Source organism: Mustela lutreola, chromosome 12 (assembly GCF_030435805.1).
Source record: "Mustela lutreola isolate mMusLut2 chromosome 12, mMusLut2.pri, whole genome shotgun sequence".
NCBI lineage: Eukaryota > Metazoa > Chordata > Mammalia > Carnivora > Mustelidae > Mustela > Mustela lutreola.
Window position 1 is genome coordinate 99,649,811 of NC_081301.1, and position 24,273 is coordinate 99,674,083.

Here is a 24,273-nt window from a genome sequence, read left to right on the forward strand (position 1 = left end):
TCCTGGGACGCATGCGGATTCCTGCATCTCGGGAACCAGCTCTGGCTGCAGTAGCAGCTCCGTCGAGGGGGGACGCCAGTGCCCCACAACCTCATTTAAAATAATCCACTCCAGACGCTGGTGCCAAAAAGGAGGTCTGCACCCTTCACCACCGTGACCTGGATCGTATTTCAAAAGTGTCAGATCACAGCTGTCCCACAAAAGCCTGATTCCTTAACGAGTTCCTTCTGTGTTCATCTCGTGAATACAGAGAGTGGGGTATCCACTGGGGAGGAAAACATCTACAACAACCGAACCCGCGGGTGTGACGCTTCGTGGAACACGCCTGTGCGGTGGCCTTCTTGCCGTGGAACTATGTATTGCTTCGTTAAGATGCTTTCATGTAAAAAGCCACATCTGAGAGGCGTCGTCATATTTCAGAGACGACGGAGCATGCGAGGAAGGAAAGCTTACTGAAATCGCAACCTGGAGAGGCTTTAAAAAATGCTGATGTTCTATTGTACTCATTCAGGGCTGTTAAGGGCAAAATTAAAAAAATTTTGTCATTGCTGTGTTAAATGTTGGCCTCTTTGTTGAAGAAAGATTCTGGCAAGGGGCTGTCTTTGAGTCCTGACTTACTATGCTAAGTAATTCCGGATACTGAATAAAGCAAGTTTTTTCTTTTTGAAAAGAGAAAAGAGGTGTGATACTCAAGGTGATTAGAGAAACACTTACCCACAGACAGACGGATGGACAGAAGGGCAGACAAATTACAGATGGGGGCACGGAGCAGTGTCCCGGGCCTTTGCAGACGAGCACCCCTCTCCCTCCAGACTAGCGCCTCAACGTGCTTTTGCTGGGTAAGGGGCAGCTACAAACCCCAAGAAGCATTCTTGAGTGTTCTTGTCCAAGAACTCAGGGAAACGGGCCTCTGTCTTACAAAAGCCTTCAGGATACTGAAGTTAGACCATGAAAACTCCACTCGCTCCTTTAGCCCTCCAGCGGCGGCCGGGCTGCCCGCTCCGCGCCTGCCCCACAGTGGCTCTTAGATTCCATCTCCCATTCATAAGTTCTCCAATGGGACTTCCAGCTCCAGACCAAGAAAGCATAAATGCACCTGTCCACCTCCTCTCTCTTAAATATAATTGAAGAGCCTGGAAATAATCTGACAGAAAATGGCAAAGGGACCCTGAGAGCAGGAAAGAAGAGGGGACAGGTGTGGCGATGTGCTGAGGCCTGTGATCTCCCATGTGCCCCACATCGGTGCCGAAGAGGCCTGAAGCCTACATCTGCCCACGGGCAGAGACAAACAAAACGAGAAAGGCCCGGCAGAAGGACCAGGAAAGATGGGGCCCAACAGAGCCCAAATGGGGGGCTGCTAACCAACCACTCAGCAGGGAGCCCAATTTGCCTTCAAAGCCCCCAGGGCTGACCCAACCCCCACTCCACCTAGTGGGCTGACCCTCCAAGGGGGCAGGCTTAGTACAGCCCAGCAGCTCTGTGCTCTGCACCCAGTGGCAGGAGAAAACCCAGGCTCAGTGGGGTAAGCCCCTCCCACTTCCCATGCAGGACAAGGCCTCGCAACGGGTGGCCCCGGGAAGGCAACTCCCGCCCTCCAGGCAGCAAGAGGGAGGGCCGGGCGAGGGCCCAGAAGCGCCCAACAATGAGCCCAGCCAGCAGCACCTTAAGGGCTCTAAGAACCACCCTCTCCACAAAAGTAGGTCAGAACCTAGACAGTAAGTGCAAAAGGCGAGACCTGCCCGCTAAAATCGAAGACTTAAGCGGCTTCAAGGGTCCCCAAAATGAGAACAACAATTTTGTGCGGGATGCAACACAAATTCACTCATGATACTAACAATCAGGAAAACTACACTTTGAGAAAGAAATACCACCAGATGCCAATACTGAAGTGAAAAGCTGTTGAAATTATTCGACAAGGATTTTAAAACTGTAATTAAGAATGTTTCAGTAAGGACACCGGGTGGCTCAGTAGGTTAAGCCTCTGCCTTTGGCTCAGTCATAATCCCAGGGTCCTGGGATCAGCTGCACGTGGGCCTCCCTGCTCCTTGGGGAGCCTGCTTCTCCCCCTCCCCCTGTGGGGTATTCCCCTTGCTCATGCTCTCTCCCTCTCTCTGTCAAGTAAATAAGTTTTTTCTTTTTTAAAGAATGTTTCAATAAACAACTACAAATTCTCTTGAGAAAAATGAAAAAATAAAAAAAATCTCTGCAAAGAAATAGAAGTTATAAAAACTCACTAATGAACTCAATAGTAGAATGGAGACAACTCTGGATAGAATCCATGAACCTGAAGACAGATCAATGGAATTTCTTCAGTCTGAACAAAGCAGAGAAAGCAGACTAGCCGGAAATGAATGGAGCTCAGGGATCTGTGAAACAGATGTCTAACTAGTATCCAAAATAGGCAACATTTATCATTCCAGTCCCAGAAAAAGAGAAAGAGGGTGTGGCTGAAAAAACAAGTCAAAGAAACAATAGTTGACCACTTCCCAAATTTGGCAAGAGACATAAAACTACACATTCAAGAACCTGCGGGAAATCTAAGTAGGATAAACCCAAAGAAATCCAAACAAAGACGCGTCATTATTAAATTTCTGCAAAACTAAAGACAAAAAACCAAACCAAAACAAAAAACCCCTCAAGAGCCAGGGAGAGATAATGCTTACCTGTACTGGAAGACCGAATTAGTAACACCAGTTTTAGTATATGTGCTGCCGAAGCGAGCACTAGTAACACCAGATTTCTCTTCTGAAACCATGAAGGCCAGAAGTCAGTGATACATTTTTCTAGAAATAAAAGAAAAGACCTGTCAGCCAGAATCCTGTATCTGTCAGAACTGTCTTTCAAAAATGAAGAAGTAGACTTCTCAGATGAAGGAAAATTAAAAGAATTTGGTGGCAGATCTACCTTAAAGATCGGTAAAGGAAACCCCCAAACGTTAAAAAAAATACTCTGGATTGAACTGTGCCCCCTGCTCCACCATGCGTATGTTGGAGCCCAACCCTCAGTGTGACCGTATTTGAAGACCTTTCAGGAGGTAACTAAGGTTAAGCAGGGTTTTAAGGGTGGGGGTCCCAATCTGATAGGGTCAGTGGTCTTTACAAGAAGAGGAAGAGACGCCAGGGCCATGGGCACATAGAGGCCCTGGGAGGACACAGGAGGAGGCAGCCCACAAGGCAAGGAGAGAGGCCTCGGGAGAAACGACGCCAGCCCCACGCCACCTTGGACTTGCAGCCTCCAGAACGGTGAGGGCTGCCCTTGGGCTGTTTGAGCCCCAGGGCTGAAGGGTGTCGCCCTCGGCCAGCAAAGACGACAATGAGCCTGGTTCGGTGTTAATGCTTCATTTCCGTTTATTTCGTCAACTTCCTCAGCTTATATGCAGCAGGGTGACCAATAAGGGGCCGAGCCATGGGGAGAGCCCATGAGAGTCCCGTTACTATGCGGATTAAATGTGAAACAGCCAATGACTATGTCCTCCGTTAGGCGGGCTTCACCAGAAAGTTCGTTGTATACTTGCAGCTATTTTGCTGGCAGTGAGCCAAGCACCTTGTACTGGCGGGGACTTTCCCGGCCGGAGGCAGTCCCCGACAGAAGGGTGTGTCCTGGCAGCCCGAGCCGACTGACGCAGAAAATGACAACAGGCAGATGGTTGTCAACAGGGACCTTCAGAGAGAAAGACAAGGTCAGTGGAAGAAGACACAGAGGCAAACCCAACAGACCGTTCTTCTTCTCTTGAGTTTAACGATACCTTACATTTGAAGTCAGAATTACAGCACCATTTGATGTGGTGCTCAATGCTTGCAGGGGAAACACTTCGGACAATTAAATTTAAGAAGTGGGGAGGCTCGGGGCGCCTGGGTGGCTCCGTGGGTGAAGCGTCGGCCTCCGGCTCAGGTCATGGTCTGGGCGTCCTGGGACCGAGCCCCGCGTTGGGCTCTCTGCTCGGCGGGAAGCTGCTTCTCCTTCTCCCTCTGCCTGCCCCTCCCCCAGCTTGTGCCAGCGCGAGCTCTCACTCTCCATTTCTCTGTCAAACAAAAAAAATCAAATCTTAAAAAAAGAAAAGAAGCAGTGGGGAGGGTCAAAGATGTAATCGGAGGTGAGGCTTCACCCCGCGGGTGGCGGCGCGTCGCGAGGCATCACGAGGCACGCGGCACAGCCAGGGCAACCGGCAGGAGGGTATGCCAAGTGGCTTGTAAAAAATATACATAAGGAAGAATCTGACGCTAAATAATGTTCACGTAACTCTCAAGAAAGCAAGCAACCCCCCCAAACCAAACCAAAACAAACAAAACAAAAAGCCAGAGGAATAAAGATTGCGGACAGAGAGAACAAAGCACCAGAGCGGCAGACCTGAGCTCTAACAGACGAATGACTACGTCACATGCTACGGTATCAATATGCCGGTTACAAGACAGAGATCTATTATCCTTCAGGAAAGAGAAAAACTTAAGAACGGAAAAAGTAGAGATAGAGCGGGCGACGCGCGACTCGATGACGTGCGGTCTACGAGAAAATGACTTCAGAACAGTGCCGCAGACGCGTGGGAAAGAAGAAGGGGAAGCCGCGTCGCGCAAGGATGACTCACAAGAGAAGCAACAGTGACGATAATAACAAAAAGCGCCTCACAGAATGGTGAAGGCTCATCAACCCGCGCAGATCTGGGAGTCCCCGCTTGTGAGTAGCACACAGCAAGGTTTCAAACTATGTGAAGCAAAAAGCCGGAGAAGAACAGAGAAACGGGTTAGTTCACAGTCGTAGCCGGGCACTTCAGCGCCCCGCGCTCACGTTCACTGTTGGAGACAAAGCCCGCCCGGCTGCGGAGGACGGAGCCCCAGCACGGTCCCCGGATTTGCCTGACATTCCCGAGGATGCCCCCAACAAGAGCAGGACGCTGGCCGTGAGGAGAGGCCACATCCGTGGTCATACAGCAAACCTGAACCAACCTGAAAGAGTGCCGAGCATCCGGAGTGTGAACTCGAACCCCAACAGGATCAAACTGGACATCAGTAAGGGAAAGACAACCGAGCAATCCCCAGTCCTGGAAATTCAACAACACACTTCTAGATACTCCGTGGGCAGAGCTGAAGGCCCAAAGGAAAGCTAAAAATAAAAATAAATGAGGGTTGAATGAAAACTGAAACGAAACTGAAAATACAACATAGCAAAGTTTGTGGGGTTCAGCCAATGTGGTGTTTCCGTTAGACAATAAATGTTCACATTAGAAAAGTGAAAACGCATCAATCAGTGACCTAACTTCCAGCTCGCGAGGCTGGAACAAGACAAAGGGAGGAACGCGACAGCAACGAAACAGCAGAAAGGATGAACTTTTAGAAAGGCAGAAATCACTGAAAATAAAAACATAAAAATGAGAGAATTAGCGAAACAAAAACCGTATTTGTCAAGAAAATCCATAAAACTGACAAGCCCTTCGCTCAGCGGACAGGATAAAAGGAGAGGGCACACATCGCCACCGACAAAATGAAAGGGGCCGGACACAGGTTGTCACGGGTGTCAGAAATCTGACAACTTAGAAGAAATGGGCTAATTCCTGGAAAACCACAAACTGCTAAACCCAGCAAGATAAAACAGTCCATGAATCTTCCTAGAAGCTTTAAAAAATAGGATCTGTAATTTACAAGTTCCTGGAAAAAGAAACTTCCAGGGTCCAGATGTTTTCCAATAGAGAATTTCTCCAGCATGTAAAGAATGAACACCCATTTCACAAGACGTCTGCCCGTGCTGAGAAGGGGAGGGAGAACTTCCCCACCCATTTTATGAGGTCACGGTCACCTGTACCAAGGCACAACACAGAGGACGTGCACATGAAGCCAGACGTCAACATGTCTCATGAATTTAGATGCATACGTTCTCAACAAAACAGTAGCAAAATGAACCAGTGATGTATTAAAACAACTGTACATCATGACCACGCGGGGACGGGGCGGGGGGCTGTCCTGGGGCTGTGAGGCTGGTTCGGCATTCAAATCCAACCAACGGCACCCTTCAGACCGGCAGGCCAGACGGGCCAAATCACCTGCGCGCCTGTTTCCACGCTGCTGTCTGCTTCTCAGAGAATCCAAGCTTCCTTCCCTTGCTAAGGTTACGTACCAACAATCCCACGGCATTAACTTAAGTGGAGAAATGTCACAGAGAGACTTTAGATGGACGTTCTCTATGATTCATTACAAGGTGAGGGTGCCCAGGGCCGGTGCCACCATTTAACATGGCTCTGGAGATCTGGGCAGTGCTGTGACTAAAGAAAAGGAAATAAGAAAAATAATGAACATCTACCTAGAGAAAGAAAACAGAAGAACCCCCAAACCCCAGTTGGGCCTTAGACAGCATGAGGGTTGGGGGCACTGACACGTACGCAGTAGAAAATCCCCATGAAACGCTGGACCCCGTCCCCTTCGCCAAACTCAACCATTAATAGCCCAGTGCTGACCAGAGCCTTAGCAAGAACACAGCCGATGAACACATATTTTGTGTGTTAGGTACTGAACTTCGACAAGAATGTAGGCCAGAGGAAAGAAAATGATATTAAAAGATCATAAAAAAATTCTTTCAGAGTACTGGGTTGTATTTCCTGGAAAAAGCTACATATAAGAGGACCCACGCAACTCAAACCCGTGCTGTTTAAATGTCAACTGTATTAGAAAGTGTGCAGGACTTGGGCACGTTTTCCAGATCAGTTTTCAAAATTAATGGTCTTGTGCCCCCTGGGGCAGCACATACGTTAACATCGGAACAATACAGAGGATGACCCTCCGGCTGGTGGACTGTTGCAAGTCTCTGTTAGGGGGGCGCTTGTGGCCAGCACCGTGTGTTCTCCGCTAAGTGCTGAACCTCCCAATTCTACCCCTGAAGCCAGCACCACACTGTGTGTTAACTAACAGGAATTTAAACAAAACGTGGGCGAGAAAACGGAGAACAACAAACAACAAACGGGTAGTCTTTCTCTGTGCCAGCAAGAACTCTACTACATATAATAAAATACAAATTAGGATGGCTAAAAATATTCAATCTCTAGAAATTATAAAAGAATCCAAAATCCGTCTGTGGGGAAACAAAAGTCCGACACAGGAGACTGCAGATCCGAATGAGCACGAGACACCGCGCTTAAGGCGTGTTCACGTCTAACGCTAAGACGGGCACCTCCTCATGTGACCGCAACGCAGGGTCAGCCGAAATTCCAGCTGGGTTTTTTCAAAGGAACTCAACAAGATGATTTAAAAATACATATAAAGACACAAAAATCTATGAATATTAAATTAAATTTTAGAGAAAACAAAGGGTGGGTGTGTCCTGCCAGATGTTAAAGGACCGTATTTTAATTTTTTATTTTTTAAAGATTTTCTTTATCTACTTGAGAAAGAGAATGAGAGAGAGGCGGGGAGGCCGAGGGACGAGCAGAGCCCGCGGAGCAGGGGCCCAATGCCGGGCTCGGTCCCGAGACCCCGAGATCACCGCCCGCGTGACGCCAGACTCAGCCGACTGAGCCACCCAGGGGCCCAGGGCCACATTTTAATAAAGACCTATCGAGGCTGACGCAGGAACAGAGGAACAGGCAGAGAGAAAATGACCGTTTGAAGATGATCACGCGTCTGTACGAGCCGCGGTGTGAGATGAGCTACAGAAATGACTGAATGGGGAAGCAACGGACTGTTTAGAGGGCGACCTGGGATTATGGAACAGAGAAGAAAAATAAACTCGGGCCCCTTCCGAATCCCGGGCCCAGGACAGACTCCAGATAAAGCCCTGAACGTGCAAGTCAGAGACCAGAAGTCAGCGGACAGCAAGCAGCGCGAGGACGTCCTCACACAGAAGCACCGACTGCACGGAAGAGGCCAGCGGCTCTCGTCACCTCAAATGCCCGTGTCTGCCCAGTGAGACGGAGACACTGAGGGCAGGTCCGCGAGCGTCCCGGCCGCGCGGCCACTGGGGGCTCCGAGGAAAATAAACCAGGAAGGGGGATTCAAACGGGGAAAGGGGAGAGGGTACGTACCAAGCATTTTCCAAACGGGGGACCCTACCTATGACTTCAGGCTGATGGGTGACGCAAGGCAGGCACCAGCTCATGCAGGGCCGTGTTTTATTCCCCAGAAGGAACGAAGGGGAAATGCTTGAAGGGTTCCTCCTGAGAGTGCGGCCGAGCCTGGGCGCTGTTGGGGTGGAAATCCTTCAATACGATTTGACTTTTTAACCCTGTGCTTGTTTTACTTTGCTGACATTTTAAAATTCCATTTTGTTTTGAGAGAGAGAGCGAGAGCGCGCGCTCCAGCGCAGGGAGGGCCGGGCAAGCGGGAGAGGAGCAGAGAGAAGGCGAAGTCGGCCGCGTGCGCAGCGTGGGGTACGACCTCCAGACCCTGAGATCACCACCCGCGCAAAATCAGGCGCCAGACGCTCAGCTCACTGAGCCACTCAGGGACCCCGCAAGGGTCTACTTTACATCAAGGGTCATAAAGGCAAAAACCCACCTGATCTCCGGGGGAACCCGTTCCCTGCCGCTTGCAGCTTCTGGGGTTGCTGGTGTCCCTCCGCCTGTCTTCATACAACCCCCCCCCCTGCCCCGGGGTAACCTTGCGTGCCTGAGGGGCACCTCCTTTTGTTTCTATCTTAGAAGGACACGTGTGGGGGCGTCGAGGGCGCTCCGTTGTAATCCACGGCCATCTCATCTCAAAATCCTTAACGGCATCACAGATACACAAACCCCCTTTTCCAGAGAAGGTAAATCGACAAGTTCCAGGGATCAGGACTGGATTCTCTGGGTGGCCGTCGTCTGATCTCCTACAAGACACAGTTCTCTCAGCAGCATTCGTGGAGAAGACCGCCCTTTCCCTCGTGAATCGGGATTGCGCACCGCTCACACCAACTGGCCAGAAGCGTAAGGGCCGATTCCTGAACGCTCAGCTCTGCTCCACAGGGACCCCTCGAACCAGTACCGTAACGTCTCACTGACTGCAGGAGGTACCGTGGCAACTCTTTAAATTAGGTAGTGTAAACCCTTCAACTTTACTCTTCTTTTAAAATACTGTTTTGGCTACTATAGGTCTCTATTTTCATATAAATTTTCAGGATCAGCTTGTTGATTTCTGCATAAAATCTGCAGGAATTTTGGAAAGGGCGGCACTGAATCTGTACATCGATGTGGGAAATCTTCCAGTCCAGGAACACGGAATGTCTCTCCATTTATTTAAATCTTTAATGTCTCGTAGCAATATTCTCTACTTTGTATACTTTTCAGTGTACAGGTCTTACAGCTATTGGTAAATTTACCGACTTATTTTAATGCTATTATTTATGGATTGTTTCCTTAATTTCATTTCACATTGCTGCTAATGCACAGAAACACGATCCCTCCTCATGTACGGGTCCGGCATCGGCCGGTCTCGTTAAACACACTTATCACCACAGCTCTTCAATCGGTGCCTTAAGAGTCTCTGCATATGGAGTCGCTGCAGATGAATTTACCCTTTTCCGGCCCAGTTCCTTCCCCGCTCCAGATTCTCCAGACAATCCGTGACTGGCAGTTAGGACTTCCGTACCCATGTTCAGGAGGGAAAGACATTCGTTTTCTTTTCTTGTAGTTGGTCTGGCTTTGGGGTCACGGGTATCAAACAGGATGAACAGAGACGGTCCCATCTCCTCCATTTCCCCTGAAATAAACCTGTGAATGATTGGTATTGCTTGTGTTTTAAACGTTAGATACAATTTACGAGTCAAGCCATTTGGATTCGGACAACTTTGGGAGAAGATGTGAAATTACTAATTCAACGTATTGGTTACCCTTTTACTCAGACTTTTCTTATGGAATCTGTTAGTCTGTGTCTTCCTCATTCACGCTGTCTAACCGGCCGGCATAAACTTGGGATCTCCTTCTGCAATCTTTCCAATTTCTCCGGCTCTGTCGCCCCTGGCTAGCCTGTGTCTCCGCGGCCAGTCCTGCAGGCTTTGTCAAGTTCCACTGATTTCCTCTGTTTTTCTGTTTTATTTCCTCTACTCTTTACTCCCTTCAGGCCTCATTTGCTCGTCTTTTTCCAGTGTCTTCGGGGAGCAGCTGAGGTGACTGATTGGGATGTTCCCCTCTTTCCTGACACGGCATTTAGAGCTCCGGAGCCTTCTGGCCCCTGCTCTCGCCGCGTCACGCCAACTCTTCCACGTGCCGGATCAGCAGGTGTAAGAAGCTTCCTTTGTGGCTTCTCTTTGATCGCGGACTTGCGCTGCCGCAGCCTGTCCGGTTTTCTTTTGAGAATCTCCGACTGAATTGTGTTGCGGGCAGAGAACATAGATTTTTCTATGGTTTCAATCTTTAAATTTATTGAGACTTGGTCACAGCCGAGCACGCGGCTTACCCCAGAGGCGCCGTGTGCAGCGGGAGACCGTGTCCCGCAGGCTCCCGGCGGACGACTGCAGGGCGCAGGCCGGTGTCCGCGAGCTGGATCACGCGCCGCCCGGGCCTTCCGAGTCCTTTCCTGGCCGGCTGTCCCGTCAGTTGCGGACGACGGGTTTGCTCAAGTCTCCAACTACTACTGTTAGGTGATCTGTTCTTCCAACTACGCTAGTTCTGCTTCAGGATGTCAGGTCGCTGCTTTTAGGGGCACATACACCTCTAACTGTTGTACTTTCACTTCACAGACACTTTTTATCATTCCAAAACATCGCTATTTGTACTAGTATTTCTTGTCTTAAGAGGCTTTCTGACACGGATACTGGTCACTCGAGCTTATGGTTCTCGATCGCGTGGCACATCATTCATCTCCTGACTTTCCACTTCTTCGTGTCTCTGAATGTGCTGTGTCCCGGCATGGTCTGTTGTGTAGTTGACCAACCTCAGCCTTTGGATGAAAGTTTTGTCCATTCACGTTCTAACGCGATCATCTCTATGGTTGGTTGGGCTTCTGCTCCCCGTTTCATGCGGATTTTGTACCCGGTTCTTCCTTGTATTGCTTTCTTTTCTGTTAAATACTTTTCAACTTACTCTTTTAATTCCGGTTTCCCCAGGTATTTCCTGATCCAATGGAGCGGTCCCCCAGCAGACTCTTCAGGAAGGGCTTGTGAACAGTACTCAGCTCCAACCTAACATTGTTTTCTACCAACCCCCTACCTGAAAGAAAGTCTGGAGACTTCACATTTCTTTTCCCTCAAATCTCTGGACAGTGTTGTTTTCTACGTTGCTCTGCAGAGACGACGCTTTACTGCACGCGTGCTCCGCCATCATTAAACCTTCCGGCCCCTCCTCTTCACGAGACACTGGGGAAGATCACGAAGGCTAGGTCTTCTCTACGACAAAACCCATACTGTAGATGTGTTAGGAGTGATTTTATTTGATGTCCTCATAAGGACAGTGTTTTGGGAAGACAGAGATAACGGAGATGGACTTGGCCATAATCGTCCTCACATGTTCTGTCGTCTGGGATACTACGGTTTTGCGTCCACAAGGAAAGATGGCGTCAGGCCTGCACATCTGATTCTTGTCTTCTTTCATGGATGTAAAAATGCACATTATACGATTTCTGTTATTGAAATATAGCCTACAATGGGGCAGCGCATTTCCGTGGTGCACAGACAAAGGCGTGTGGCCCCATGCCGGAGTTCCAGCTTTGGAACACTGCTCTTCTCTGTCCCTGCTTGTCCGGGGCCCCACGTTTCCCGAGTTGGAGCCTGGCTGTAGCCAACGGCCGGGGAGCAGTCACCCGGCTCTTCCCACCCCACGGGCACCTGTGCCAAGTGAAAACAGTCCCCCAGTGGCTTCCGTGCTGCTTGCCCCAGCCCGGGCACAGACAGAGCCCTCCAGAACCCCGAGTCTCCGAGAAACGTGTGCCCTGCTTCAGATTCGAGAGTTTTCTCTCAGCATCCTGCCTCACTTCTATACAGCTTTGTTGTTCCTAGCAGGTATGTTTTGTGGCGTCCATAACTGGATGTTGGTCACTGTGTAGTTTTAAAAGAAAGACTTTAGTTTTGCTTTTTTCTTCAAAATGCTGACTTTCCCAAGGGCTGAAGTTAACCACCGTGTGTTGTTTCCACCTTCTTTTCAGGAGCTTCTGTCATTTTTATTTTTATTTATTTATTTATTTTTAAAGATTTTATTTATTTGACAGAGAGAGATCACAAGCAGGCAGAGAGGCAGGCAGAGAGAGAGAGAAGGAAGCAGGCTCCCCGCCGAGCAGAGAGCTCGATGCGGGACTCGATCCCAGGACCCTGAGATCATGACCTGAGCCGAAGGCAGCGGCTTAACCCACTGAGCCACCCAGGCGCCCCAACTTCTGTCATTTTTAAAACACAGCAATGAGTATCTAGAGGGTGAAATGGTGACTCAAAAAAGTTGCCATCACCACCTGCCCACGCCAGGCACAGCTTAGGGTGGCCCAGGCGCGACCAGCAGGAGCCGGCAGGAGCGCAGATACTTGCCACTGAAGAAAGGCACCACGACATCTGATTAATAATTTCTAAACAGACACTAAGACTACCACCCAATGTACGCAAAAAAGTCAAGAGACTATTCTGTTGAATATATTACACGTGCAAATAGACTAGTTATTAGGAATGTAGGTTTATTTCATTAAAATATAAAGCAAAAGATTCATCCCCCAAGAGAGTCCCGTATCCTTTAAAGCAGCAGCAATCACAAGGCACGTATGTACGAAATACCTCCAGCAAAATAGAAACTAAACATTAAAAAATAGGTTATTCAAACAGACGTTGAAGACCATTTGTTAATATGAACACACACTATAAAAATGGCATTCTTATACATTTTTTTAAACAATTTTATTCCTTTACCTTTACTAAGACAAGAAACAATGGTGTAGTATTTACGCACAACCCCGTGGCACCAGGCACAAACGTTGACCAAACCTGGTTTGCTAAGGAAGAAACAGATCGCTAAAGAGCAACTTAAGAACGTTATGTTTAGTGCGTTCACATTTTCAGATATCTGAACTCTGTGAGCTCCCAGGAAAAGTAAATTTCCTTCACTTCAAGAAAGGCTGTAGTTTACATGTCCTCGGGCAAACCCACTCCACAAAAAGGACTACATTCAGGATATCCTAAAACATCAAGGACACGATTTCTATTCTGGGAACATCACAGTGACCCTCTTCCTAGGACAGATTAGAAATCAACACACAATAAATGTGAAGGTCCATTCTATTAAAATAAAGCCGTCCTCGACTTAAATTAGTGATCACTTAAGAAATACAGTGACTACACCCTCCCTGGTTAGGGATGTTAAGATTAGCTATCAGAAATGCCGGAACATCAAAATTTAGTGTATGTAAAAATTCTGGGATTCAAATATATCACAACAGGAAGTTTGTCATAGTCACACAGATGTGTTTCCTCATACATCAGCCGCCGCTGAGCTGTGCAGGACGAGGGCTGAGTCAGACCCTCGAGAAGGGGGCTGTGCCCCAGCCGGACGGGCGTCCCTCCAGGCGCGAGTGCGGCAGAGACGTAATTCTAGGAAACACTAAGGAGTGCTGCGCGCTCTGCTACTGGAGAGACGAGATGAACTGAGGTTCCATCCTCGAGCAACAAAAAAGAGTATAAAATGCTAGCACAGTAGATCACCTGAATAGCACAGTTTAAATACCAGTTATCTGCGGTCATCAGTTCTCTTCTTGAAAACAAACCAGCTCCTGGGCTTTGAATGTGTTTCCTTTCTAAAGCCAGCCAGGATCCTCTCGCGGTGGGTGGCAAGTCCGCACCCACGCAGCCGGCGGCCACCCCCGCAGGTCCCCGAAGGTCCCCGCAGGCCCCGCCCAGATCACAAGGCTTGACGCGGAGGCCCGTGTGTGTGCTGTGAGGCGGCCGCGAGGCCCCGGCCTAGAGCAGCACAGCCTGGGCCGCCTCCTTGATGGTGCGCGCGGCTCTCTCCAGCTCCTCGTCCGTCTGCTCCACCGTGACCACAACCCTGATGCTGGGAAATATCGACACAGGACATGGTCAGAGTCGTCTCCCGCACCTGCTTCGGCCCGTCAAGTCCTACTGGGAGGCGGCGCAGCCAGCAGCGGGCCTGCCGCCGACAGCCCCCTCCTCACCGCGCGGCGCCTGCAGCAGGGACGAGAGGGCAGGGCCTTCGGGGCACCTGAGCGGCCGCCAGCGGTCGGTCTTCCAGAAGCCCAGCCTGGACCTGCACGTCTGCACGTGCTCGGGACTTGTGTCGCCCCGGACCCCCCTTCTCCAGGGCCCTCTGGCTCGTCCCTCTCAAGCCCGTGCTCTGGCCCCGCAAGCACCCGAGGGTCTGGACACCACTGCCCGCCCTGCTAGAAGGGGCACCCGCGAGTCTGACACACTTGACCACACGTGAGGCCTGAGCACCGCCTGCTCTTGGCAGCCTGAGTCCCTTCCAAGCGGGAACGGCCCGCGCCCTCCACCTCCGGCCTCGCCGACCCCGCGCTGCGGCCCCGAGCACTCCCGTGTCTCCATCTTCAGCTCCCGGAAGTGCTGAGGCACGAGCACTGATCCTACATCAGGAGTCCGAGCGCTCCCCTCCCGCGGACGGCTTCTCGGACCTCTCCAGATCTTCCCCACTGCTGCCCGGTTTCCCTTGGGTGGTTTACACGTGTTTGCCAGCTCAAGTGCCACACGGCGCTCCGGCCAGCGGTGGGGTCGAGACCACTGTCCGGACACGCCCCTCCCAGGACGGCCCTCGTGGCGGACAGGGTCGGCACAGCGCGTGCAGCTTAGGGGCGTGGCCGACCTCTGCGGACCGGAGCCCAGTCCTGGGGTCTCACACGTCTGGGTTAACTGAGGGAGGACAGCGTGTCCGGGAGGGGGGGGGGCTTCAGCATGAGAAGTTTCTAAATGGCCGGTTTAGGAACAGAAACCCGACGGCGTACTGTGTAGTACAGCACACACTCTTCCGTGTCCTGTCACAGCCTTCCCAACATCTCCAGAACAGAACACGTCTTATCCCGAGTCCCGAGAGGAGGAAACCCAGGTCCAGTGACCCTGTAACGTCCACCAACCTTGGCGGGGGGAGGCACTTCTCTTCCTTCTCCAGGTAGCGCGCCTGGGTTAGTGCGATGCCTCTGTTCATGCACTGCGGGAAGAGGAGGGACAGGTCGGCACCCGGGCTGCGGACACGGGTTCACTACAACGGGAGCGGACTCTGGGATGCGATCCGCCACCGCAGCGCTCCTTCCCTTCTCCAGTTACAACTGTGAGAAGGCAAAACGGCGACACCAGGACCCCAACCCGAGCAGCCCCAAGCGGCATGACCGTCCTACGGCGGCCTCTGCTCCACGCCGCCCAGGGCACCGCGCCAGCCGTGTGGCTGTCTGGCACCGAGACCCCACTTTTAATCTGACTCCATTCAAGTAGCCACAGGTGGCCAGGGCTTTCCATTTTAAGCAAAGCAGAAGTAGAACACGGGGAAACAGTGCCAGCAAAGTCCTGGACACCACCCCGAGGTCGGACTGCACAGTGACCCCGGGATGGTCACAGGGACAGACCACTCCCATCCCAGACACCGGCAGTTCCTCGCATTCCGCACCTACCTTCGAGCAGGTCCTACCAGGCTACAAGAGTCTGGAGTCCCCACTGTCTGCGTCGCTTTTCCATACCACAACCATCTGCCAACATTTTTTTAAAAAATTTAAACATTCTCTCTCAAAATAAAGAAAGTATAAAAATCACACTGAAGTCACGGTTTATCAGGGTTTCTTTTCAGGAGATGAAAATGTTCTGGAAGGGGTGCCTGGGTGGCTCAGTGGGTTAAAGCCTCTGCCTTCGGCTCAGGTCATGATCTCAGGGTCCTGGGATCGAGTCCCGCATCGGGCTCTCTGCTCAGTGGGGAGCCTGCTTCCCTGCCCCCCCGCCTGCCTCTCTGCCTACTTGTGATCTCTGTCAAATAAATAAATAAAATCTTTAAAAAAAAAAAGAAAATGTTCTGGAGGGAGGGGGGTGTATAACCTTGCGAGCGTGCTCACAAACACTCGCATTTCTTGGTCTGTGAATTATGAAAAAGCATCAGTCGGAGCCAGCGGACTGATGAAGGAAGAACAGGCATTCCCAGGGCTGGGCAGTGAGGGTGTCAGCCCGAAGAGGGGCCACGCCGTCTGCGGCCAGGCTGCCCTCCCGAGGCCACACCCCCCACCGGAAACCCCCAGCGGCCCCACAGCCGACGCTTACTGACCCAACAGCTGGAGTGTGCTGAGGGAGCTAACTCCTGAAAACATCTGGACTGGCTCTGCTCCTAGCCCTGGCCAGCTAAGAAACACAAACCATCGCTCAGTTTAAAAACAGGGTCTTGTCCAGCCACTCAACAAGCCCCTGGCGAGAGCTCTGTGCTCTGCAGAGCTCACTGGAGAGTCTCCTCTCTCCGGCACCGACCAGCAGGGAGGCAGAGCCTGGGGTGCGGACACAAGGACAGAGCACTCTTTTTTGCGCAAATGCAGTTTCCAGACTGTTTTGTCCCTCCCTAGACGCCCTGCTCCCGGATTCAGCTCTCATGACGATTTCCTCGAGACAGCCGGTCTCAGGCTGGGGCCTCCGACGGAGTCTGGTCTCCGTGAGCTGTGCAGACTCTAGCCCTCTCTTCTGTTCTCAGGATGAGCAATGCAAGCATGGCCTGTGTATCCGATGCTCTTCTCGCTCACCCTCTGCAGCATCTCTGGCACCAGTGGAAGGAACCCCACTGCCGGGTCTCTCATGGGAACGAGCGCCCCGGCAGCAGGGACGGCCCAGGTCCCGCAGCGTGGAACCAGGGCCGACAGCCGTGCGGAGGGGGCCGTGTGAAGGAGCCTGGAGTGACGGGGCTTGTGGCTCCCGGAGGGGGCTCTGCAGAAGTCTGCATCTGGCCCCACACTGGACAGTCTCAGCGCACAAGCTCGCCTGTCACAGAAGCCACCGTGACGGCTCTGCCTTGTACGCCGTGTCCATTAAGCTTGCACTTAATTTATACACAATTCTGGTGCCGCACATAAGCACAGGGAGGCTGCACTTTCTCTCAGGTCTGTATGTACTCGAGTGACATCGCGGTCCAAGTGCCGAGGTGGTAGAAGGTGTCTCTGGGATGTTTCATCCCGTGCGAGGGCGTCTGTCTTTCCTCACGCTTGCAGAGCTGAGCCCAAGGGAACTCCTGTGGCATCTCTGCACTCGGAAGGGGAGAGTCGCCGCAGCCTGACAGCTCACCATCTCCCACACCTCCTCAGCGGGAATCTCAGATTCTGCGTCTGCTTTGGTTTTACAGACGACCGACTCCAGAGGGCCTGCGTGGAGCCCTCCATGGTGCATCTTTCTAAGTGACATAGTTCACACTGTGGGACGCAGGACAGCTGAAGCAAGCTGGGAAGCAGAGGCTGACGTCACCTGCGTCTCCATACTGAGCAGCCACGCGACCAGGGACAAAGGCATGACCACGTGGCCACAGCCAGGCAAAGGGACACCACAAAGGACAGCCCTCGCCCTGACGTCCGGTGGCAAGAGCTCAGAGCAAGAGCCCTTGGAAGGAGCGTCAGAACGAGCAGGACAGAGAGGCAGAATGCAGCTGCTTTCATTCTCACATGCATGCCAGCTGGACCGAAGAATCAGGTACAGGCAGGGCCCCCAGCACCCTCCGCTTGCCCGCGGTGCTGCCTGGCCACTTCCGACCCTCCGTGAGGGAGGGCAGCGGGCAGCCGCGCGGAGCAAGTGAGCGGGGCCGGCTCCGGAGATGCGGCTCTGCTGAGCACGGACCGGCACGCGGTCTTCCCCAGAGAGGCACTTCTCAGTTAATGACGAAGTTACAATTAGTGGTAAAATCACCTTTGGAAGATATTTAAATCGACCTCCAAATTAGGCCTGGTAAAGGAGCGAGTGGCCTGTCCTCTTTTCTGGTTACAAGACTACTCTGTCCTGTCTCCGGGCCACGCTGGGGGTTCAGCCCAGACAGCTGGCCCCGCTCTGCGGGAGCGTCGTGACTCCTGACGTACCCCGCGCCTGTGCAAGCCTGGCTCTGGACTTGCTAAGCGCGGGGAAGGCTCCCGGTTCGACGTGAGACACCGCGTGGGTTCCGGGAAGAAGAACTACATACTTACGTGATTTACAATCTCCTGAAGCAGTTTAACGTCTTCTTCCCGAGACCCGGTGCTGTCTGTTAGCTGCAGGTGAAACGCCGGAGAAAGGGGCTCCCCCACCACTTTCAACCCAGAAATGCTGAAAGGAAACACACACACAAGCATTAAGTCCCTTCTGGGCACCAGCATGTCCCACACCTAAGTAACCGACTGACGCTGGCGTTCATGGCAGCTGGTGGCTTTTCCAGGAAGCCTCACGCGGCGGCTCCAGCCCCGAGAGGGACAGCTGAAATCCACGCTCCTGCCCGGGGCTGCCGGTCTAGACCCTCCTGCAGGGCGCTCTGGGAGTGTGGCTGGGAAGGCGATCGCTGCCCCGCAGACGCCTCTGGCTCACTCCTGCAGGCGCTCCCTGCGCCCTGGCCTGCAAACCCCCCCTCCTCTGCCCCCTCCCTCTGCTCTGCAGCCGGTCAGGAAGCCAGGTCCCGGCCTGAGGACCGCTCCTGGGGCCTCCCTCCCAAATCCCTCCTCCAGGGAAGCGTCTACAGCCTTGTCTCCTATCACGGTTTCCTTCAGGACTCCCTAGGATTGATAATGTGCCTCAGTGACTATTTTCATCTTTCTTAAGACTTAACAGCACAGACATCTGTAGCTTCTCAGGTGGGGAGAGAGCTCTCCTTAGGAGTGAAATCCTGCATTTTCAAATGTTCACTATAGATGGCAAGAGAACCGCAGCACAGGTTCATTCAAAGTTCATTTTTATCTGATACTAATAATAGTTTGATTTTTGACTCATCTCCTAGGCTACAAATGGTGACATACGACTATTTGAAATTGAGCTAAACGTTTTTAAAATTTCTTTAAAAAAAAAGGCACTTTTATTTACTTATTTGAGAGAGCACACCTGCACGAGCAGGGGGAGCAGAGGCAGAAGGAGAAGCAGACTCCCCGCTGAGCAAGGAGCCCGATGTGGGACTCGATCTCAGGACCCTGGGATCATGATCTGAACTGCCCGCAGACGCTTAACTGACTGAGCCACCCGGAGGCCCCGAGCTAACATTTTCGATTGCCTCTGATTAGCCAGCTTCACTTAGAAGGCTCTGCTTCTCTCTCAGAATGAGATTAGCACAGAAGGTACTTCGTAGCACATTTAGGACTCACCAAGCTCTACTGAATGACTACTATGCGTCAAGCATCGTGTGAGATGCCAGAAGCCAACTTCAACTGCCTTTAAAACCACCAATGAGCACTGCAATTTGTGTCTCCTCTCCTTAAATGTAATCAATCCTACTAGGACCTTTCAATAAACCAGGCTGCAGAACAGTGCCCCAAAATACACCGTAATCAAATAGGGATTCACTCCAGAAGCAAGCATGGTTTAACACCAGAAGAATCCTAACAACGTAATTCAGCAAAAATCTATGATTTTTAAAAAAGCCTTGAAATCTAGGAATAATTTGATAAGTACCATGTACAGAAAACTTTCAGTATGACATTTCATACTTACTGAGGAAATGCTTTTGTACGGGGAATGACGGGGACATCACCCCTATAACAGATGTCAATAGTGTGTTAGCGACCTACACCAACGCAGTAAGAGAAGAAAAAGAACTAAGATGTCTGAGACGCTGGCAGGAAGACAGAACCACAGGACTCATACACATCATCATGAACAGAATGAAACAGACCACCAGGAGTCTGGACAGACTGCTGGACAGCAGATCGTGAGGACAAAGTGCAAACTCCAGAGAAGACTGGCTACAAGGAGAAGCGACAACGGGCAGCTTGAGGAGAAGGTGGGGTCTTCCAGGGAAAGAGGCAGTTAGGAGACAAGACGGTGGAGTGTACCCAGTGCTCATCAAATGACTCCGGAAGGGTGACAAAAAAGAGGGGACAGCCAAAGGTGCTGGCCCTTCATGCGGAAGCGCTATGATGGCAGGAGACACTTCTCCAGTTGTAACTCCACGGAAGACTGGTTCAGATGCCCGTGCGTGTACGCACTTGTGAGAGAAGAGGGAGTCTGAGGGAAAGCAGTGGAGCCAGGCGGTGCGCGGACGGCGCGGTGCGTGGAGTGCGGGCGGGGCCTGGAGACCTGGCGGGAGGCAAAGGCAGAAGAGCAGGGAAGGGGCGGCGCCGGCCTCACGAGGTGCACACGCTGACACCACTAGACAGAATGCAGGGCCCCAAGTGACTCGAACATGCCGTACTGTGCTGGCATATGAATATTTTATAAGCCGAGTAACTGGAACCAACACGAATAATACCTCCTAGCCATAAATCATGCAAGAAGAACTTTTGTTACTGCCGTGTACACACACCCAGAACGTCACTGTATCTGGAGCAGCTGCGATCTGCTCATTTACTCATTGTCCTTGCCCTTTAGAAAGCTTCCAGCTTCCACATCTGTCAACAGGTGGGACTTTCATGACTGAAAAGACATGTTTGCGCCGTAGGAAAGGCAAAGGGAATACCTCGGGTGGCGTGAGGTCATCTGTAAGACCAGGAATCTGCACGAAGGTGTGACCCACCTGAACTTTTTTCTCCATTCCAGAGAAATCTTAAAGAGTTTCTCTTGTGTAGTTAAGACAAACACAAGTAAAAATTCCTAAGGTTCATTTCAATTCCACCTGTTTTTCTTGTTTTAATTTAAAATAAAACTTAGTAACTATTTTCCAAGAACTATGGCCAGTACGAACCCACTGTCAACTAATTCTATAGCGTATAATGGTATCATTTTATCTGTGCAGATGTGACATAATGACATCATTTTATTGTTACAGATGTGTAGCGATTCTCCCACGTTCACCCGAGCGTGGTAGCATGTTTGGTGGTTATTTTCACCTTTGTACTGTATATATCACTATACTGCCAGTGAGCTTGTCCCCTTTTTAGAAAAACAAAGTCATGGTTCTTCAACCAGAAATGGATGTTCTGGCTTCAAGCCCACAGACAAATCTGACTGAATGCAGTTTCTCCTTTTTCAGTTGTAATTCAGTTGAACTGATCTAAGCCTATTAAATATACTCAAAACCAAGAAGGTGACATTCAAAAATTTTCACTAGTTGTTTAAATATGGTACAGACAGACTTTAAGTTGGTTGAAAATATAGAAAACTTACCCTTGTAAAGCTTTATGAATTCGTTCGCACTTTTCCTTCAAAACTAAAAAAATACCTGCATGGAAAAAAAAATGCTCTTGATAGTGTATCTAGAAGATCTGATATTACTAATGTAAAAATATTTTTCAAGATTTTTAAAGTTCATCAATAGAAATGCTGCCAACCCTCCTGCAGACCACTAGCACACAGACAGGAACACTGCTGGGGCCCGAGCCCTGGTCACCGGCACACGTGTCCTGGCAGCTCCTTACCCAGTATCAGCAGAATCTGAGAGGAGGTTTTTCACAACAAAACAGTGGCTCTTGTTCTCATCAGATGCTACAAAGAATCTGGCTAATAAAAGGGTACAAATACATAACTTTCTGGACCCTGAACAATTTGGTAAAAGATAAACACTGTAGTAATGTTTTCTATCTTTTCCTTGATATCTACATATTTTATCCATGGAAAATAAAAAAAAAAAAAACTAAAATATCTAGCAAGAGGCAGGAGCGCCAGGCCTTCTGAGAAGCAAGCTTATGAATGTGCACCCAGAAACACTCGTAGTTCCTGATTCTCTGAACTAAAACTGTTAAGAACTTAGGAACTTAAAAAATTCTAAATTTAGAAACACCAGGTCAGGCTCTTCATTTCTGTTTTAGGCTTTGTGAGGAGTGCTGCCGCAGCCTAAAGGCACATCTGACATTTAGTCAAACTGGCCCAGTAAGGAACCTTTAACGGTTGGTAACCGGGTTTGGCCGTGGTACCAACTCGTGAGTCAAAGGCTGAAGGGAAGAAACCAGGCAAGCTAGAAATCATACTCCTGAGATCCAGCAGCGCACTTCAGCTAACTTCTCCAGTGACGACTAGCCCAGAGCCGCCCCTCCTCCTGGCACTGCTGCCCATCCTGGGAGCCAGCCCTGCTCCGGCTCTGGCTCGCCTCCTGGGCGGGGAGCAGCTCTACACGGATTCCTGAGGCTGCATGAGGTCTGCACCGCCACTCTCCCTGGGAATGCCGGGCAGCGCCACGCAGAGGCACAGCTCTGGGAGGGAAACACTTTCCCTCTAGCGAACTCCTCTGAGAGCACGCCAGCAGCCTGGCTGACGTCACTGCGGTGCCCGGTGTCCTGGGTTCGGACGACCATACCTGGATTCTCCTCCATGATATTGAGCGCCTCGATGGCAGCGGCAGCCAGCAGCGGCGGGAGTGAGGCTGAAAAGCAGTACCCCTGGCCAGAAAGGCGCTGAGAAGAAACGCACAAGTTAGAGACACAGGTATGCTGCTCTCTTTTTTTGGCTAGAAACCTTAACGGCCCCAGATCTGCACCATCTCTGACGGGTGTGTACAAAGAGTAAAGTGCTAGGACCCACACATGCACACAAGTTACACTTGTGACACAAATAAGACTTTCTTAAAAAGGGAGGTAATTTCGAAAGTAAATACTGAGCAACTCTACTAACAAATCAACTTTTAAATAAAAACTGTGGGGAAGTAAGTCAGAATGAAATTCTGTGACTGGAAATCACATGCTGACAACTTCTCACCACGACCAGTGTGACCACTGGTTTCAGTCGTTGCTCGTTTTCCAAAATGAACCCACCTGGTGGTCAATCACGAACGACCTGCCGCAGCAGAAACCTCCGACGGACGCGAGGGAATTCTCCATGTTGGCGCTGATGAGGTCGATATCATCGATCTGCCAAGAAAGTGGAACCGCAGTAGTCATTCCTCAATTTAAAAAAAAGTTAAAGACAGACATCCAGCCTGCAGACAAAGGTTCGCATTGATCAGGTCGACATCTCGGGGAAACAAAGCACCCACCTGCAAACAAAGGATAAACCACACAAAATTCATCGTTACAAGGAGAGAGGTTTCGAAGTGCACCTCTGGAAAGGCGCCCACTTTACTCTTTTTGGCCATTTCATCCCGCACGCACGATTCATTCACAGTGGCAGGAGAGAAATTAAAAGAAGGTGAAATCCCAAACTGCTTCATACAAAACATATTCAGAGGAATAAAATAGTGGCCCAGCTGGCCTTCCCTCGGAAGGTGCCTGAGGTAACACAAACTAGTCGATCAGAGTTTGAGCATTTTATCCCTACATTCAATTTACTTTCAACTTTTCAAAAATGAAACCAATTACTCTGTGCTCTGTGGGCTCCTGAGTCCCCAGCATCTTCTCAGGTCCGCGCCCCGCGGACTCTCATGTTCTGCAGCAGCGTCCGGTCTGCACCCCGGACACGTGGCAGCCATTCTGAGTCACTCACTGATGGCCGCGATGACAGGTGGTCTGAGTGCATCTGGGGGTTCCTGAATGGTCCACACACCCAGCAAGGAAATCTGTGCATTCTTTCTAAAAAACCTCGTTATGAAATTTCAGTCACACAGTAAGTACAGAGGATAGAGAAACAATTCTCACCGCCAGGTTCAGTAATTACCGGCTCGTGAACCACCGTGCGCCTTGCACTGCCCTCATCGTTTCTCTGCAGCAAACCCCAGACTTCACACAGTTCCAGCTGTGAACGTCTCAGTGTGCACTTCTAAAGGACATGGACCTTTCCAAAACCATAGTCACAAAACTACTCTCACACCTAAAAAGTGAAAAATTTCTTAATATCGTCACATACTCTGTGTTCAAACACCTGTCTCACAAAGCTTGCTTTCTGCAGAATTTGCTGGAATCAGGACGCAAATAAGGTCCATATTATGCACTTTTCCTCACTGCATTTATCACCAAATGTCAGTCTGTCTTTGAGGAGAATGTGTCAATCTCATTCTGTGTGATACTCGTCCGGCTCTCCATTTTTCTCTGGACCGTACTGCTGGTGGGATACAGGTAATCTCTGATGATTTTTCATGTTCTTCAGTTCAACTTCTTTTTTTTTTTTTTTTAAGATTTTATTTATTTATTTGACAGACAGAGATCACAAGTAGGCAGAGAGGCAGGCAAAGAGAGAGAGAGAGAGAGAGAGAGAGGGAAGCAGGCTTCCCGCGGAGCAGGGAGCCTGATGCGGGACTCGATCCCAGGACCCTGAGATCATGACCCGAGCCGAAGGCAGCAGCCCAAACCACTGAGCCACCCAGGCGCCCCTTCAGTTCAACTTCTTAACACAGGTTGCAAAACTTTTATGCACAGGATCTGCAGGAAAGTTCCCTTCATCCCCACCGGTCACACAGTGGTG

General features: G+C 50.6%; 1 protein-coding gene across 1 annotated transcript in view; it reads right to left on the reverse strand.

The window, feature by feature from the left end:
• Positions 1-12,531: 12,531 nt before the first annotated feature.
• SPTLC1 (serine palmitoyltransferase long chain base subunit 1) overlaps positions 12,532-24,273 on the reverse strand; it is a 43,868-nt gene continuing 32,126 nt past the window's right edge. The window contains exons 10-15 of the mRNA XM_059141592.1: positions 22,692-22,787; positions 22,238-22,334; positions 21,112-21,166; positions 18,018-18,135; positions 14,967-15,040; positions 12,532-13,915 (exon numbers count right to left, since the gene is read on the reverse strand). Coding sequence (XP_058997575.1) covers positions 13,822-13,915; positions 14,967-15,040; positions 18,018-18,135; positions 21,112-21,166; positions 22,238-22,334; positions 22,692-22,787 — 534 coding nt within the window. The 3' untranslated portion in view covers positions 12,532-13,821. The remainder of the gene's footprint in view (positions 13,916-14,966; positions 15,041-18,017; positions 18,136-21,111; positions 21,167-22,237; positions 22,335-22,691; positions 22,788-24,273) is intronic.